This window comes from Hirundo rustica, chromosome 12, assembly GCF_015227805.2.
Source record: "Hirundo rustica isolate bHirRus1 chromosome 12, bHirRus1.pri.v3, whole genome shotgun sequence".
Classification (NCBI taxonomy): Eukaryota; Metazoa; Chordata; class Aves; order Passeriformes; family Hirundinidae; genus Hirundo; species Hirundo rustica.
Window position 1 is genome coordinate 5,415,535 of NC_053461.1, and position 17,833 is coordinate 5,433,367.

At 56.4% G+C, this 17,833-nt stretch overlaps 1 protein-coding gene across 3 annotated transcripts in view; it reads right to left on the bottom strand.

The window, feature by feature from the left end:
- The window catches only part of CACNA2D2 (calcium voltage-gated channel auxiliary subunit alpha2delta 2), a 220,024-nt gene that overhangs the window by 32,536 nt on the left and 169,655 nt on the right, over positions 1 to 17,833 (bottom strand). For all 3 annotated transcript variants that reach the window (XM_040075949.2, XM_040075948.2, XM_040075950.2), the window contains one exon: positions 10,924 to 10,983. In XM_040075949.2, coding sequence (XP_039931883.2) covers positions 10,924 to 10,983 — 60 coding nt within the window. The remainder of the gene's footprint in view (positions 1 to 10,923; positions 10,984 to 17,833) is intronic.

Consider the following 17,833-nt stretch of genomic DNA (forward strand, 5'->3'; position numbering starts at 1 on the left):
CGTGCCGGGCACGGTGACACTGTGACATTCCATCCCAGGCTGGACACAGCCCTGTTCCGGGCACGGTGACACTGTGACATCCATCCCAGCTCAGACACAGCCCTGTTCCGGGCACAGTGGCACTGTGACATTCATCCCAGCCCGGACACAGCCCTGTTCCGGGCACGGTGACACTGTGACACACATCCCAGCCTGGACACAGCCCCGTGCTGGGCACGGTGACACTGTGACATCCATCCCAGCCTGGACACAGCCCTGTTCCGGGCACGGTGACACTGTGACATCCATCCCAGCCTGGACACAGCCCTGTGCCGGGCACTGTGACACTGTGACATCCATCACACCCAGCCTGGACACAGCCCTGTTCCGGGCACGGTGACACTGTGACATCCATCCCAGCCCGGACACAGCCCCGTGCTGGGCACGGTGACACTGTGACATCCATCCCAGCTCGGACACAGCCCCGTGCTGGGCACGGTGACACTGTGACATCCATCCCAGCCCGGACACAGCCCTGTTCCGGGCACGGTGGCACTGTGACATCCATCCCAGCCTGGACACAGCCCCGTGCCGGGCATGGTTACACTGTGACATCCATCCCAGCTCGGACACAGCCCTGTTCCGGGCACGGTGACACTGTGACATCCATCCCAGCCTGGACACAGCCCTGTGCTGGGCATGGTGACACTGTGACATCCATCCCAGCCTGGACACAGCCCTGTTCTGGGCACGGTGACACTGTGACATCCATCCCAGCCTGGACACAGTCCTGTTCCGGGCACGGTGACACTGTGACACCCATCCCAGCCTGGACACAGCCCTGTTCCGGGCACGGTGACACTGTGACACACATCCCAGCCTGGACACAGCCCCGTGCTGGGCACGGTGACACTGTGACATCCATCCCAGCCTGGACACAGCCCTGTTCCGGGCACGGTGACACTGTGACATCCATCCCAGCCCGGACACAGCCCCGTGCCGGGCACGGTGACACTGTGACACCCATCTCAGCCCGGACACAGCCCTGTTCCGGGCACGGTGACACTGTGACACCCATCCCAGCTCGGACACAGCCCTGTTCCGGGCACGGTGACACTGTGACATCCATCCCAGCCTGGACACAGCCCTGTTCTGGGCACGGTGGCACTGTGACATCCATCCCAGCCTGGACACAGCCCTGTTCCGGGCACGGTGACACTGTGACATCCATCCCAGCCCGGACACAGCCCCGTGCCGGGCACGGTGACACTGTGACACCCATCCCAGCCCGGACACAGCCCTGTTCTGGGCACGGTGGCACTGTGACATCCATCCCAGCCCGGACACAGCCCTGTTCCGGGCACGGTGACACTGTGACACCCATCCCAGCCCGGACACAGCCCCGTGCCGGGCACGGTGACACTGTGACACCCATCCCAGCCCGGACACAGCCCCGTGCCAGGCACAGTGACACTGTGACATCCATCCCAGCCTGGACACAGCCCTGTTCCGGGCACGGTGACACTGTGACATCCATCCCAGCCTGCACACAGCCCTGTTCCGGGCACGGTGGCACTGTGACATCCATCCCAGCCTGGACACAGCCCCGTGCCAGGCACGGTGACACTGTGACATCCATCCCAGCCTGCACACAGCCCTGTTCCGGGCACGGTGGCACTGTGACACCCATCCCAGCCCGGACACAGCCCCGTGCCAGGCACAGTGACACTGTGATACCCATCCCAGCCTGGACACAGCCCTGTTCCGGGCACGGTGACACTGTGACATCCATCCCAGCCTGCTCGTGGGCTCGTGTTGGAGGAAGGGACCAGCAGGTGCGAGCCACTCTCCAGGCAGCCGGCACCACCCTTTCCACCAGCGCTGCCCCACTGAGCGCTGGCAGACACCAACCCTCACCGGGATTACCCTCTTAGCCACAAATTCGCTCCCCAGAATGGTTTTCAGCGGCTTCTCCCGGCTTCCTGAGAGGTGGGGAAGCTCCTGAAGCTGATTTGGGGACACCAGCAGCAGGGGACCCCGGCAGGCTGTGCAGCCGATGCCTCCCCAGGGTGCGGATTGTAAAGGGCAATTCCAGCATCTTCCTGAGCAGAGGGGTCGCCGCTCCCGCGGGCTCTGCCACTCTTAATGACTGCGATAAGACAGCGCCGGGAGGGGAAAGTGAAAGAAATAAAAAAATTGACGCAGCATCTTCCAATTTCTGCTACTAATAAGCCCAGTCATTAAGGGAACACACTTATTAATTATCTGTGATTTGTTGTGAAATGCTGCGGGGTTTACAACAACAAGAAAGGAGAAAAAAATAATAATAATAAAATTCTCTTCAGCTGCCCTTCCCGCGCCGCTGTCGGCCCCACGCACGCCCCTGCCCGTCTCCCTGGGTCCGCGGCCATCTGCACTTCCTAATTAAAGGAACCCCCGGGAGACCCGTAACACAAACGAGCTAATTTCATGTTTAATGATCTTTAATCAGGAGTGAGTGTGACTAACAACGGCCATGCAGAAGGTGCTTTGTTACTCGTTTTATTTGCCGTCGGCTCCTGCGGAAAGCTCGATTCCCCTCCCACCCGCAGAGGCTCCCCGCAGTGGAGGGGGCACGAGGTGATGATGCTGGGGCAGGAGAGTCGGTGCCCTGATCCTGCTCTCAGCCGCTGCAGCGCTCCCGCGGCACAGGGCGTGGCACAGGGAGCACAGCTCCTGTAAGGACCTCCCTCCCTCCGATTCCCCGCGGGATCGCAGAGCCCTTGCCACGCACTCTTTCGAGCCCTGACGACCCCAGGAGCAGGTGGGTGAGATCTCAGCCACACTCGGGCTGTGGCTGAGGTTTCCACGTGCGAGACAGCCCGTGCCCTGAGATGTGCCCTCGTGCCAGGCTGCACAATCCTTGCCACAACCCTGCTGATGCTGCGGGGCTGGGGCTTTTCATGAGGTCCAGGGGAGACTGAGGGAGCTGGCAGGGCATCCGTGTCCTTGCCACTCGGAAGCCTGTGTCTGTTCCAGGAAGGAGGGATAGAGCCCTCAGAGAGGTTCTAAAAAGATGCCATGGATATTCCAAGAGGCAACAAGGGTCCAACAATTACTGCTCCCTAATATTATTTTTTTTAAAACAACATTTTCCTTCTTCACATAATCCTCTCCTCCTCTGGTCCATGTTAAACTCAGCATCAGGTCTATGTAAATAGCATTGGTATTTCAAGTGCCTTTCAGAATAAATACCAATAAAGAAAACAAGCGGGTGAAGATGTCAAGGGATTTTGAGGCAAAATATTGTCCCTGTCTTGCAACTGAGCCTGCAGGAGGCACACACTGCTTCCCACTGCAGGGGAGGCTGACGAGGAGGAGCTGCTGCTCCGTGATGTGTTAACCACTGCCCATTTTCTTGCAGCCAGATTGCCAAGTGCCACCTGCACAACGGCACTGCATGGCTGTGTCCTGGTGGGTAAGCGTGGGATAGTTATTTCAGCTCCTAAACCCTCAGTGCAACACTCTGGGAGTTCAGGGGAGTCCCAGACTGATCTGCAACTGTCCCTGAAGCCATTGCTCAGGCTTCTCCAGCAAAACCACTGTGGAACCACCGCACCTGCACCAACCCCTTGTGGTTCAGTGTCACTGGGCAGCCCCTGGCCAAGGCTTGACCCAGGTGGGATCTCCTGGAGGTGGCCTTGAGGATGCTGCATGCCAGAGTCTCGCCAGGGGCCCTGGCTCCTTCCTCACTCCCTTGAGCTCTTCCTAGGAGCCCTGTGCTCCACACCTTCACTGTTTTCACACCAAAACACCAAGTGAAAAGCTGATTAAAAATCCAGGCTGTGAGCTTCTGGAGAGCTGCAAGCTGGAGCCTTGCACAAGAGAGGAGCCTGCCCTGGCACCGGGGCTCCCTTGCCACACACCAGCAGAACAGGCATGAGACAAAGCCCAGGACAAGGAGGGGCACACAGGTGTCTCAGGTGGGTGGTGAGGGGCACCTTCTCCCACAGCTCCCGCCACAGCCCTCTATGAACATTCAAACTGATTTTTTTTTTACCTAAAACAATTACAGCAACTAAAAATAATGCTGAAAAGGTCAGTGCTCTGTTATCTTGCTGCAGACTGGAGATGTCTGGATGGAGGGGCGCTGGCCCAAGCCTCCAAAGTCAGTGACCTAACGAGGTGGCAATCACATTGTATCACACACACCCCCTACAAAAGCCTCGAAGGAGCTGTAGGTGGCACATCAGCTCCCTGCTCCAGCCATCCAGCCTGGCAGGGACACTGCAGGAGGGCTATGGCTCGCTCTCCCCTATAGAGCTTTCCTGTAAAACCACCTAATCTGGCTAATCCTTCTCCCGAGGACCTGTAGGATTGTGGTACTTCACAGGATTGCTCGTCTTGTAAGGGTCACCCTGCTAATCACGTGCCCTGGGGATGCTGCAGCTCCCTGGGGCAGTTTTCAGGCAGGTCCTGCTGCAGCGCATTGGTTTCGGTCCCGCTCAGCCTCTGGCTGTGGGTTTCATTTCTCTGAGCAGCACGGGTGACCCCCCTGGTCAGCAAATCTCTTTCAAGATTTAATTGGCTTTGGAAGAACCAAATCCTGCAGCAGTTTGCCTTCAGGCAGTTAGGAGGAACTCGGAGGGTGGTGGGCAAGGAAAGATGGATCCTGAGCTGGCACCTGCCTGTTTTCCAGCCACTGGATGGAGATGGTGGCAGGATCACCATCCCAGCCCACAGCTTACCGATGTGGGGACAAGCCAGGTGACCAGAGCTGTGCCTGGTCAGACCTGTGGGCAATTCAGTGGGTGGGGAGAGCAAGCAGGAGCTGGTGTGCCCATGCAGCACTGGGGGCTCTGCTCACGAGCCCACCTTTCCTCTGGCATCAGCACTTAGAGAGAACAGCGAGTATTTAGGTACTTCTTCATGTCCCTGAATGGATAAGCACACAAAAATAGCAACAGATTTTGTTTGTAGTTGCACCCTTTGTACAGGAGACATCCTGCAGCGTGTGACAGAACTCCTGAAGAACACCTGCACTGTGGCCAGAGGAGGAGAGGATGAGCAGGGACACAGCATGTCCCCACCACAGCATCGCCCTGCCAAGCCCTCCCAGGTCACGAGGAGCAGGGTGGGGCTGCCCAATGGCTGTCCTGGGGATTGGTTTGTGCTGGTCAGTAGATCCTGGCCAGCAGCTGGGGCTGGAGGTCTCAGCCAGGTGAGTGCTCAGCCAAAGGCATCTGAGCCCTGCCATGGGCACAGCAACCTCTTGGCTGGGGAACAGCAGAGAGTGTTCCTGCTCCACCTGTCATGGGCTGGTGTGAGGGCCACAGCCAGAAACAGGCTCCAAAGGATGAATTCCTGGGAGAAATTCCTACCTGCAGTCACAGCCACGCCTGGCTGTGGCTGGTAGGGGCTGAACCTTTATTTCCACTGGCCAGAGCTATCCTTGTTCATATGCACTGTGATGAATCCTTTCCTAGTCTCCAGAAGAGGACAATATCCATGGTTAGGCCTAGCCACCACAGGCTGTTGGACAGACCAAGAAGGGGTCTGGTGGGGACCATACTTCTCCTGTAGCACTGTGAATTCCCTGCATCCCATCTGCCGTCAGGGGCCGTACGCATTACCCAGGACAGGTGGAAACAGTCATCATAATCTGCCTTGGCATCTTTTTTTTAAAAGCAATTTCCTCCCTCTGCCTCTCTGACAGAGCTGGGGAAATATTTAAGTGACCTGTCAACAGTTTTTTCATCTCCTCTAGAAGATGTTTTATCTCATCACATCTCGCCAGCTATTCTTCTTCACATGGCATCTCCTGGCCGTCCTGCTCCTCTGAGTGTGCCTCAAACGGGGCGCAGCCGCTGCCCCCTCCACTGCACCCCGGTGCCACAGGGATGCCAGAGAGGCTGTTGGAGACCCCCTGCTCTCCTAGGGATGGGATGGGATGGGATGGGATGGGATGGGATGGGATGGGATGGGATGGGATGGGGAAGCAGCACTCAGAGGAAAGCCAGCAACCCCTACACCAAACCATCACAGTCATGGAGATGCCACGGGTGGCCCAGATGCCTTGCAGAGTGGGGGGGTTGGGAAATCCCCCTCAAGGCCCATCCCTGGTTTTTAAGAGGGAACAGCACTGACACAGGGTTTTTGTGAATGATTCTCTCGTTCTGCTTTTCGGCCAGACCGGTGCTACAGCAGCAAGGTTGGTGCTATAGCACAGTAATTCTCCGAGCGTAATGAAAGCTGACATTATATCAAACACAATAAAGACTCTCGGTTGATGGAGATCATTCCTGAACACACAAACCCATTAAACTGAAAAAAAAAATATCAATTCTACACACTCGCCAGCCAAAAGAAAATGTGATTTGTTATCTAAAAGGGGGTTATAAACACAGCTTCAATGCACTTTCTGTGCTGTAATGAAAACTGGGTTTGAAATGGCAAGACGACTGCAAATTAGAGTATTTGATTTTATTTTCTAACTTTTTTAGGTAAACCTTCTACAAGGGCAAGTGCAAGGTCACGGAGACAATCTTTCTGTTCTCAGCCGATAAGTAGGATCTGTAATTAAAGGAGAAGAAAAATGAAAGGAGGATAAGAAGATGGCGTTCGCCCTTCTGATGCTGCTTTGAACACAAAGCCCTGCCTGCGTGGCCGTGCCCAGCCCAGGGGAACGGCTGCCAGAGCCCAGGCACGGCACAGTGCGGCACGGCACGGCCGCTGCTCCCCCGCAGACACACACCCAGCAGTGCTGCATGGAGCAGCAGGATGGAGCAGCGGGATGGGGCAGGATCCTGCACCCGGAGGGATGCGGCACCCAGGGCTGCACGGCCGCTGTCAGGCACCCAGACGTGCTGCCGCGTCCCCCGGTTTATCCCGCGCCTCTCCTGGGCAGTCAGGAGCACAGCCTCTGTTATTGCTCCTGTCCATCCCCATTTGGCAAACAGCGATCCCCTTTTCCCTGGAGTTTTGTTTCTAATGGAGCTTGAAATTATCCGGGCTTTGTTATTCCTCGTGTGCTTGCAGGCAGGGGTTACAGATGGAGGCAGCGGCGTGGGGCTGCCCAGCACTTGTGATCACCCTGCCACCTCCACAAATGGCACCGCACCCCAAAACCACCCAGTGGTTAAACCCCGTTCCCAGCAGCTCCCACATCCACAGCTCGATGTATGGCTATTTTTCTTTTCCAAGGAAAAAGGGCCTGCTGGGCTCTGACCCTTCAAAGGGCCCTTTCCAACATCAAAAGGTGGGGAGGTGGGAGGCAGTGGGACAGCAGGCAGAGGAAGAGGGGAGCTTCCCAGTATAGTGATGGAAAATGCTGTGAGGAAGGAGACTGGGAGAAAAACAACAGTAATAAACATTTTATGAAGCAGAAAATGGCTTATAAAGAAGTCAACTTTTAAAGGCAATTTATATAATCCTGCCAAGCGCACATAAATCCAGGGATGGAACTCTGCAGCACTGGAGTGTCCCTTAAAGGCACAAATAGCTCTGGCAGCCCCAGCAGACCAACAGGCTGTGATGATGATGATGACAATGATGATGATGATGGTGATGTTGCCCTAGGATGCATTCCATGCCTGGCAGTGCAGATCTGCACTCTGACAGCATCCCCCAGGTCAGCATGGCCCGACTCCCACATACTGTGTGAGTGTGGGACACCTGAGACCCTGCTGATGCTGCTGGGATGGGGCTGAAGGTCTGGAAAAGAGCTGGGAGAACATGGAGCTGGCTGGGATGTCTGACAGGCGACATGGCAGCTTGTCAGTGAGGATGGATACAAAGGATGGATACAAAGGATGGTCCCTTGCCCAAGGAAACAGAGGATGGAAACTTGAAAACTGCAGGGCAGGCTGTTCTGTCCCAGAACCTCCATTTGCTGCTGGGGATGGTCAGCACAGGGCGGGCTCAGAACCACTGCCACGGCCGAGGGATAGCCCGGGGGACATCCAGAGCAGGGGGCCGGCCCTGATGTGCCTTGAAGGACAAACCCTTGTGGCTCTGCATGGATTGGAGCCAGACCAGCCCAGGGGACCTCTGAATGGAAGCCTGTAGGCCAGAAGATTCTCCCTGGGAAAGCTGGTTGGCCAGGCCACTGCAAACAGGAATTTTCTGTGGCTTCCCACCACACCAGTGCCAGGTGTTTGCCGTGTCCCTTGGTGGGAGCCCGCTCTGGCAGCAGGACCCAGCTGTCACCTTTGCAGAGCTCCACCAGCCTTCTCCAGTGGGTGAATGAGAGACCCTCACTGTGCAGGCAGGGAAGAGCCTGATGTCTCCCCACAGCCTGCCCACATCCCTGCCCACCGTGCCGCTCTGAGCTGCCACCCAGCCCTGGAGTTACACAGCCTCGAGGGAACTCACGAGGGTGCTCAGAGTATGAGTGACCTTGGAGCCACGGCTACTTTTGACCAAGGAAAATGGTCTGATGTCCAGAACTGATTTGAGGACACAGCCCTGGCTCGGGACAGCTGTAAACATGAGAGGACTGAGGGTGGACGAGCACAGGGAGCAGGAATGAAGCAGGACAGGGTTGTTTAGGGAACAGGGAGGCACTTTGCAAAGCCTGCTGAGGTGGGAGGCTGAAGTCAGCTCCAGAAAGGCCAGCATGGCTGGCATGTAGCTGGAAACGCCAGATAACAGCGAGGAAAAAGGAACTTTCCCTGTAGAGATGGATCGTGAGTGACTGCTGGCAGCAGCTCCCAGCCGTTCAGGCTCTCGCTCCTGCTTCATTTTCCCCTGGACTTCCATAGCAACCCATCTGCAGTGAGGTTTAATGGGGCAGCCATTAGCACTAATGCAGCGCAAACACTCAGCATCTGCCGCCGCCTTTGGATGGAAACACAGAAATAACCGCGCTCGCTGCAATCCGTCATCGACTCCGGCACGGGGCTAGGACGAGACGCGCTGGGAGAGGAGGGGACGGCCGCAGCCAGGGGGAACGAGCCGCTCGTGGGAAGGGACGAGAGGAGAGGAGGAGGCGGGATGATGCGCTGCCGCCTTCCCTGCCTGCTGCCTCCGCCAGCGCCAGCAAAGAGCTGGGGGGCAGCTGCAGAGCCAGGGGCTGGCACATGGGGCTGACCGTGCCCGGCCACTTCACGGAGGAAGGGCGGAACGAGGAGGCCGGACCCTGGCAATGAGATGTACAAATCTCATCCCTCCGCTCTGCTCGGGAGCTGGGGCTGGTGCAGGCGGGCCTGAGGCAGGCGGGGCTGATGCCCAGCACCCTGGGGGCTGTGCACAGAGCTGGACCCGTCCATCAAGCGTCCCAGCCAGGCCTGGGCTGTCCTGATAAAGCTGCGCCGAGCTCCGTGGTGACGCATCGCTGCACATTGTTTCTGGGTGACTCGCTCCTAATTACCTTGATTAAGTGGTTGCAAACAGTGCTATTAAAAATGGGGTTTTTTTTTTCCTATGAAAGTGGATTTCTGAAAGGTTTGTGCCGTGAATGGCAAAATGAGCCAAGAGCTCCTCAGCGCTGTAGCCTTTCCCAGAGTGTTTTGTGTCCTGCTATGATACCCCGGGCAGTGGAAGGCAGCCAGGTGTGGTTGAAGAAGGAGCTCTTTGGAGCTCTTTGAGACGGCTGCAGCAGGAGCCCATCCCTGCGTTACAGAGGATGAGCAGAAGCCCCAAGCACTGCTACAAAATGCAGTGGCCTTGTGCCACCTCTGCCCACCCTGCACGTGCCCCAGCCACAGGGCATCCAACCCGGGGTGCCATCCAGCGTGGGGTGCATGGGGCAATCACAGCCTGGAGTACCCACAGTCAAGCATCAGGTGCTGCTCAGGGATCTGCTTCCTGACCCTAGAGGACAAATGAGACTGGCTCAGCACTAGGGATGAAGATGCCTGATGCTCATCCTGCACTTCTCTGAGCTTTTCTTGGGAGCCCCGAGCCAAAGTGCCGGTGTGGCTCTGGCAGCAGCATCAGCAGGTGCCTGCACCAAATCTCATTATCCTATTCACCTCCTCTCCACTGGCTTCTTGGGAAGAGGTGACAGCAATTCACCAGTGCTCTCATGCAGGCAGGAAGACCCTGTGAGCTTATCCTGCTCCTTGGGTGCCCGTGGGACACAGAATCAGCCACCAGTGTCCACCCCACACTGGCCACATGGCAAATGAAAGCCAAGCAGGTGAACCCCTTGCCTTCTCTTTTGCTCCCCTCCCTCTCCACAGCAAACCCTGGTTACCACCACCTGTGGCAGGAAGGTCTGTGTGAGCAGCAGCAGCTCAGACTGTGAAATACCCCCCAAAACAGAGCAGCAGGGCCTGGCAGTGGGGCTATCCCCAGGCTGTCCCTTCAGAGGATGCAGGGGGTTCCTCAGGGCTGGGCAGGATGCAGCCCTACCCAAGAGGAAGGGACTGGCTGGCTCAGGAGTATTTTTTATTGCAGACTCCATTCTCACTGGAAGAAAAAACAATCTTTCCTTCCTTTTGTATTATGGTTATAATTCGAGAGCATTTCCAGACAGAATCCTTCAGGTTCCCGCTGAGTGCTATCACCGCCAGAATTACAAAGTCAAATGCAATCATTAAACCCGCGTCTTGCCTCTCCCAGCCCAGATTGCTCCTTCGCCGGGAGCGGCCCCCACCAACTGCTGGCATGTGCTGCAGATGAGCCACCGCCGCTGTCACCCCGCGCCAGGCCCCCTCAGCACCAAACCCGGTGGCTGCCAGAGGTGGGGCGAGCGGGAGTCTCCTCAGCCCCACCCCGTGAGAGCTGTGCTGTCAGCTCGACCTTCACCTCCTGCCTTCTCCTCGCGGTGTGTGCGTGCTGCAAACGAGCTCAGAACCGCTTCATTTGCTCTCATTAGCGGCGGCAGGCGGTGGGGCTGGGGCGCGCCCAGCCGTGACGCGCGACGGGGACGAGAACGCGGGCGAGGAGGGATGAGACAGTGACGCCTGTGCCACCAGCACACCAAAGGAGGGAAGGGCTGGGAGCGGCTGGGGTCCTTACCCGGATGTTGTCCTGCCAGTGGTGAGCCTTCTGGAATTTCTCTGCCGCGTTGGCGAGTCTCTGCAAAACAAGCGGGAGAGGAGAAATGAGCCTAGGGAAAGCAAGAGGACTCGGGCATTGCCCACACCAGCCCAGGACGTGGGTGCTGCCCCGACAGCCAGCATCCCTGTTTGGGGCTTCCTGCAGCACCCTGCCACCCCTGTGCTGCACTGGCAAGGCAGCAGGAGGAGACACTGCGGGCAGCACCCTGCAAGGGTGATCCAGGGACGGGGAGCCAGTGTTTCCTGCTTGCTCCTGCCTTTCCTGGAGCAAGCCAGTATCCCCAGAGGAATCACTGCCGCTCCAGCTCAACAGGCCTGGCCCACTGCAGCTTGGCGGCTGTCGGCATCCCGCCGGAGCAGGGCAGGCTCTGGTTGCACAGGGCAAGGGCTGAACCCAGGTGTCTGTACTGACAGCCCTCAGCTCTGTGCAGGGAAGGGCAGACCCCTCAGAAATGCCTCAAAGCCCCTCAAAATGCCCCAGTGCTGGGGCCCAGAGGTGCACCGTGCTGCCCACCCAGACTCAACCCCTTTGTATAACAGCCATGCCCAGCCTGGGGTAACCAGAGGAACCAGGATTTGCCAGAAGCAGGACGGGGAGATGCTCAGCACCAGGGCACCCTCACTGGATGCTCAGCCATGAGACCCCTTCCCAGCACAGAGAGTTCAGCAGGGCAGGGCTGCAGACTGGGCAGCCCCTGGGGTACTGCGGTGCCTGGGAGAAGTCACAATCTGGCCTTTTGTGGAATCAAAGGGGATAGACGGGGCAAGAGCTCCAGGCTTTCTACAGGATCCTCTCTGCATCACAAAGAAAATAAAGCTGAGAGCAGAGTGAGCACATTTCCCTCCATCCCTTGAGCAGCCCCAGGCACCCAGGTTTGTGCTGAGCCAGCCCACAGAGCCAAGGGCCACGGGGACCCCCGGGTGCTGGACACTCACTGCTAACAGGGGCACGGGGCTTATGTCTGGTCGTGCCGTGCTCAGCACAGCCTGCTCCCCACCAGCCATCAGCTGCACAAGGCTCCCAGGGAATGCACTGCCAGGTCTCACTTCAGGGGCCAATCTGTACAGGGCTAACAGCCCATGAGGCTTTCACAGTCCCTAGAGGGCTCCCTAGAGAGTTAGTGGGAGACAGACCAAGCAGAGATGCGCCTTACAGCACAGCTCCTGCCTCGCCTGCTCCTCATTTCCCTGCAAATGCATTTCCCCAGAGGGGGATGGACACACTCTGCTCCATGCAGGTGGTGCTGGCAGCCAGAGCATGGGGAGAGAAGTGAGCCCTGGCTGTTTTCAGACACTGAATTGGCTGGGAGCAGGAAGGAGCACTGACAATGGGGCGGTGACATCTTGGGCTAAAGAACAACCTCAGACCACCGCCTGGGCAGCACCACAGAGATTCACACAGCGAACACAAGATTCCCAGTGCTACACATGACTTCCACGCCGTGAACCACAAATCCCAGGATGAAAAAGCACTCCTTTGCTCATCAGGGATGTGGCAGGCTGGGGGGAGCCCACAGAGGCAGCAGCGATATCCCTGGAAAACTGGAGGAGGGTGGCAGCCCCAGCCCTGGCAGAGTGGCTTGAGCAGGGCCATGGCAGCAGATGCTGTATTCCTGTGAGCGTGGCAAAGCACAGGCACTCAAAAGTAAAGTGAAAGACATCGCAAATCTGGCCCTCCCCAGCCTGAAATCGCAGCTTGTTCTTATCAGATGCAGGGAAACACGAATCCATCACTGCATAATCTCAGCACGTACTGGTTGAAACTTTCCTGTTTAATCTTTTTCTCTTTCTCTTAATCTTGATTTCCAAATCAAAGTGCTTGCATTCAGTGGTCGGCATCCAAGGGGAAAGATCAGCTATCAGCTGAAGCAAAATCCTTATGGCTCTGGTGGCAGGCAGAAGGGAATGAGAAACGTGTGGCTGGACAGAAAAACCAAGTGATGTGAATTTTCAGGGCAGTTTTTCACGGTCTCACCTGCACAGCCACATCCCTGCCCCCAAGAGCTGCCTAGAAAATCTGTGGCCCAATTCTGTACCTCATCCCTCCCAATCTGTTGTGCTCTGTTTATATATTGAGATGGCTGATTAAAGACAAGCACTTATTCTGAGTCATGTTTAAGGCACTGGTGATGAAATATGCATTTTTCTATACTTGATAAGAGGGTGTTTGTTTATTATGGGCTGGGGTAAGATTTATGGACATCTTTAACTATTCAACGCCTTGTGCAAAGTGCCTGGAGGATTGCAAATGGTGCAGTAAGGGATGGCTACACCCAGGAACGACACCTCGACAGAAGATATTCTTCCACTGGAAAATGTCAATTTGTCAGAGTCAAACCTGATGCAATTTTGGTTAAAAAAAAAAAAAAGGAAATCCAGATGTTCTTGTTTGCTAAATAGCATTGCAGGAATGGGGCAGCCCCAGCAGGATGGCACAGCCACAGCAGGGTGCTGTGCTGGCTCCTGGCCACCACTGGATATTCACACCCAGGAGAAGTGTCCCCAGAGCCCTCCAGCTGTTGCTCCTGGAGCATTTTCCTCGCCAAAGACATTTCAGTCCCTTGAGCAAGATGGTGACTGGGAGGAGAGAGGGGCCAAGCAGGCAGCCAGCCACCCCTGCTCCATAACAGTGGATCCTCTGCAGGGGACAGACCTGGAGTGATGCCACGGGGGGCTCCTGTAGGAGCAGTCCCGTCCTGTCACATCCCTGGCTGGTGCTAGAGGGAGCCCATCCAGCCTGGATGCTGACATGAACAGAATAGCTGGATCCAGGACCCTCCACAACTGTGCCAATAACAACGGGTCCCCCAGGGGGGCTGTGTGGGACAGCAGGGCCTGGAGTTGTTTGTTAGGGCAGGGTGTGGTGCTGCTCCCACAAACCCCGCTGACAGCTCCCCAGGAAGGTGACGGGTCTGCCCCGAGCCACACAGTGCTGCAGGACACCCCCATTAATGCCAAATGAGTTCATCATGAATAATGTTATTGTGATCGATCCAGCTCAAGGATTATTTCTAATCCTTAATAATGATTAAACCATTATTTTTCAAGTGTTACAGATCAATCAGACCAGCTCAAGGTGTGCTGCGTGCAGGGACTGTGAGATGCCCAGGAGGCAGGCAGTGCACTGGCAGAGTACAGGGCAGTCACCAAAACCTCTCCACATTTCAGACCTGGGGTTGTCAATTGTGTGCTTCAAACAGCACTAAAAAATAGAGGAATTACCAAAAGTAAAGCACGGGTGTGGAATACCTGCAGATTTCCAGCAGGCTGTGGTGCAGGCTGCCCTGGCACTTTAAGGAGCATGGCTCTTTCTCCAGAAGTCACCCAGGGCTGAGGACAGAAGATTTAGAGGCTGAAAACAGTGAATTGAAACGACTCTGAAGGTCATGAAAGGCCAGCAGGAGATTTGCAAGGGATTGGTGTCTGGAGATGCCGACAGCGACAGCGGGGTGTTAGGGGAAGGTGCTGCAGGGGCTTATTGTGCCCCGGCCTCATTGGTATTCACACGGAGCTCCTCCTGCCTCGCTGCTCACCAGGGCAGATCTGTCAGGAGCTCCCTACTCAGCACAGCAGCTCGCCTGGGATTAAGGGGCCTCGGGGATGCCATGGGCTCGCAATGGGCAGCTGGCAGCAAAGGTGGCACGGCTGGGCACACGCCCTCCCCCCCAAAAGATGGGCAGGAAAGGAAAGGGGCAAGAAGGTAGGTGACCATCTGTCTGCCCAGAGGATGGCAACTCCAGACACATGGCTGCTGCTTCTCCCTGCCTTTGCTCCAGGACCTTGCTGCTCAGCCTGATCCCCCACAAGCCCGCTTGAGCACGGCTCACCCGGGTGAGCTCACACCCAGCAGCACCTTTTGGGGACAGCTGGCCTGATGCCCCGAAGCTGCTGGGAGTGTGGTGGTGGGGAACGCCTGGAGCACCAGAGCTGGCACAGGCAGGGACCACGACCTCCTCTCTAGTGGAGGGGACCATCCCTCCTCTTGGCAGCCCCACTGCTTGAGAGGCCAAGCACGCAGGAGGATTGTTTCTGATGGAGCAGACACCCAAGGGTGATGCTTGCCTCCTCTTTGCCACCCCTTCTCCCCCATCATGCTTGGGGCTCTCCTGCATCACTCTGATATTTTTACACAGACTCCTTCCGAAGCAAACTGGTCCAATGATTTCCTAAATCTCCTCTCCCAGCTCCACCATGGCAATAAGCATGCCCTGGCTTCTCCTGCCTCAGTCAGATCAGTGGGTTTAGCTTGGGAAGCAGCAGAGCAGAGCCCAGGGAGGCCAAAGACCAAGGCTGGATTTATAAAACAGGATTACAGCAAACACTCTGCAGCAGACTGAGCAGCCCTGTGTAACAGCAGCTATGCCACCCCTGTGTCCAAACCTCCACACAGGTGCCCCAAGCCTCTGTGGATGCTCCTCAGGCAGTCTGGGATGGTGTTCCTGGCTGCTCCCAACAACCAGTGTGGAAGCCCAGCCATGGCCCATCACACAGCAGCTGTGTGTGCCTAGGGATGTTTGCTTCGAGGGAGAGCCACTCCTGCTAAGCCTTCATTTAACTCCCTCAGCGAGACTCTTTTCACCCTCATCACAGCACCTTGCCCAAGGCTCTGAAGTGCAATAACCGTGTGGACCCCAGCCCACAGCTGGGAGGGGAGATCTTTACTGGGCATTCAAACAGCCCTGTGCTACCAGGCCAGGGAGTGCCACAGAGCATCACACCTTCCAGCCTCCTCCCAGGGCAGGAAACTGCCAATGAAAGGTAAGGCAAGAAGGTGAAATCAAACACATGTGACAAAGCCGAGGAACCCAAGCTGCAGGCAGGAACATCCCCCAGGAGCTGGTTTTGCAGCTCTTCCTCCTCCATAATGAAGGATGAGGATGGCACAGGCCTCTGGTACCCACCCCTCTTCCATGGACAGGGCAGCCTGAACCTGTTGCTGCAGAGCATCTGGAAAGGCAAAAGCCCATCCCACCTGCTTCACATGTCTCCATCCTTTCTGCCTGCATACAACAGGGCAGAGTGCACTTTCTCCTCACGGTCCCACCTCCTGCCACCAGCTCCAGGGTGCCTCCACCCCAGCTCTCCCTCTCCTCCCCAGCACGTTCTCTCCCTTCATGGAATTCACCCCTAAGCAAACCCTACCAACAGCGTGCACATCACTGTCAAAAAATGATCAACCAGCGACAAAAGGAAACAGCCCCCTTAGGTACACATGTGGTGTCATGGTTGTAGGTGGCATGCAGCTGCCAGATAAATCTGGCCATATCGGACCCCCAAACTCCATCATCATAGAAGTAAAACAAGTCCTCAGATGGGGCAGGGATGGGATGGATTCAGACCCAAGCAGGGACCTCAGCCAATCATGTTCAGTCCAGAAAGCAGACACATCACTGGCCAAGGAGCTGGGCGGTGTTAAAACCCAGACCAATCAGTGTCTGGACCCGGGAGTTTTGAACCCACTCCATGAGAAGGCTCTGAACAATAAAAGGTGCTCTTTGTCCTGTTCAACAGGACTCGAGTCATGATTTTCTGTCTCCAACCACATGTAATAATAGGGAATATAAATCTTGAGTAAACACTGTAAAGCAGCGAAGCATCTCATCCTGTAATAATCTCCAAGACAGTTGATCCCAGGGCTCTTATTACCCCCCACAGCCATCATCTGAAATCCAGTCGGCAGCAGGCTCAGCCACAGCTCAGTATTGATCACAGAGGCAGCTTCAAATATGCTGCGGCATTTTTCTTTCAAAGCACTAACTCGTTTGTCAATAACTCCCTTGGCTGTGCGGAAGGAGAGGGATGGATGGAGCCCAGCCCTCCTTCCCTTGCACCTGGATACAGCCTGTGCATGAGGGAGGATGGGGCTGGAGCCAGCACTGGCTGCTGATGTTCTCCTGCTCATGGGAGGGCAAATAAAGCCCCAGGGACTAGCAAAGAGCATGTGGGAAATCCTCCAAGGGCTCTCGGTTCTGCACCAGCTGGTGCTCGCTGCTGGGCTCTGGCAGGGCAGGGAGCAGGGACACCTCTGCAGAGCCAGCCCTGCCAGCAGTGAGGTCACGAGTGCAAACCTGGAGCTAAACCAGAGCCAGAGCTGCTGCAGACCCCATACGGGGCAGTGGCACAACATCTGGCACTGGGGGCCTGGGATGAGCCCCAGGGCCACAACTTCCATCATTTTACTCAACACCTCAGCAACTCATGGCTCTGCAGGCCAGTAGCATGGGGCTCTTGTTCCCCTGTCAGCATTTCTCATTTCTCCTTCTTCTCCAGGAACACAATCTTTACCAATAGGAAACACCAGCACCATCCCAACAATCATGGGGAGGAGTGAAACAACCCAAGAAGAGAGGTACCGATGTCTTTGCTGAGATGGTGAGGAAAGGGAGAGCGTTGCTGCTCAGGCTGTTTCTCCTACCCCAAAATATTGCTCAGGTCTCCAGAAGGGCTTAACTTTCCACAAACAGCAACGCACCAAGGGCAAAAGGACAGTGCAGAGAACCAGGCGTTCTGCAGCACAAACTGTGCTCTCTTCAGCTCTTCTCCCCTCGCAGAAAAGCCTCTCTCTGTTACCCTTCTCCTGCAGTTCCTGTGCTCCGTGAGGGTGGATACTTGCTTTCCAAAATCACAAGCAGAGAGCAGCTCTGCCCCTGTTCCCTGTCACCCAGGAGGGGAGAAGGAGGTCAGGAGCTCTGTGCCCTGTAAACCACAGGGACACTTATCCCTGGGCACCAGCAATAGCAAAACCTCAGCTCAGCTGCTCAGACCCTCCCTGGCTCCTGCCCCATCCCTCCTGGGGGAGGAAGGGCTCTCACCGGGGTGTAGGATCTGTCCCCACCTCCATCAGCAGTGAGACAGAGCCACGGGAGGCA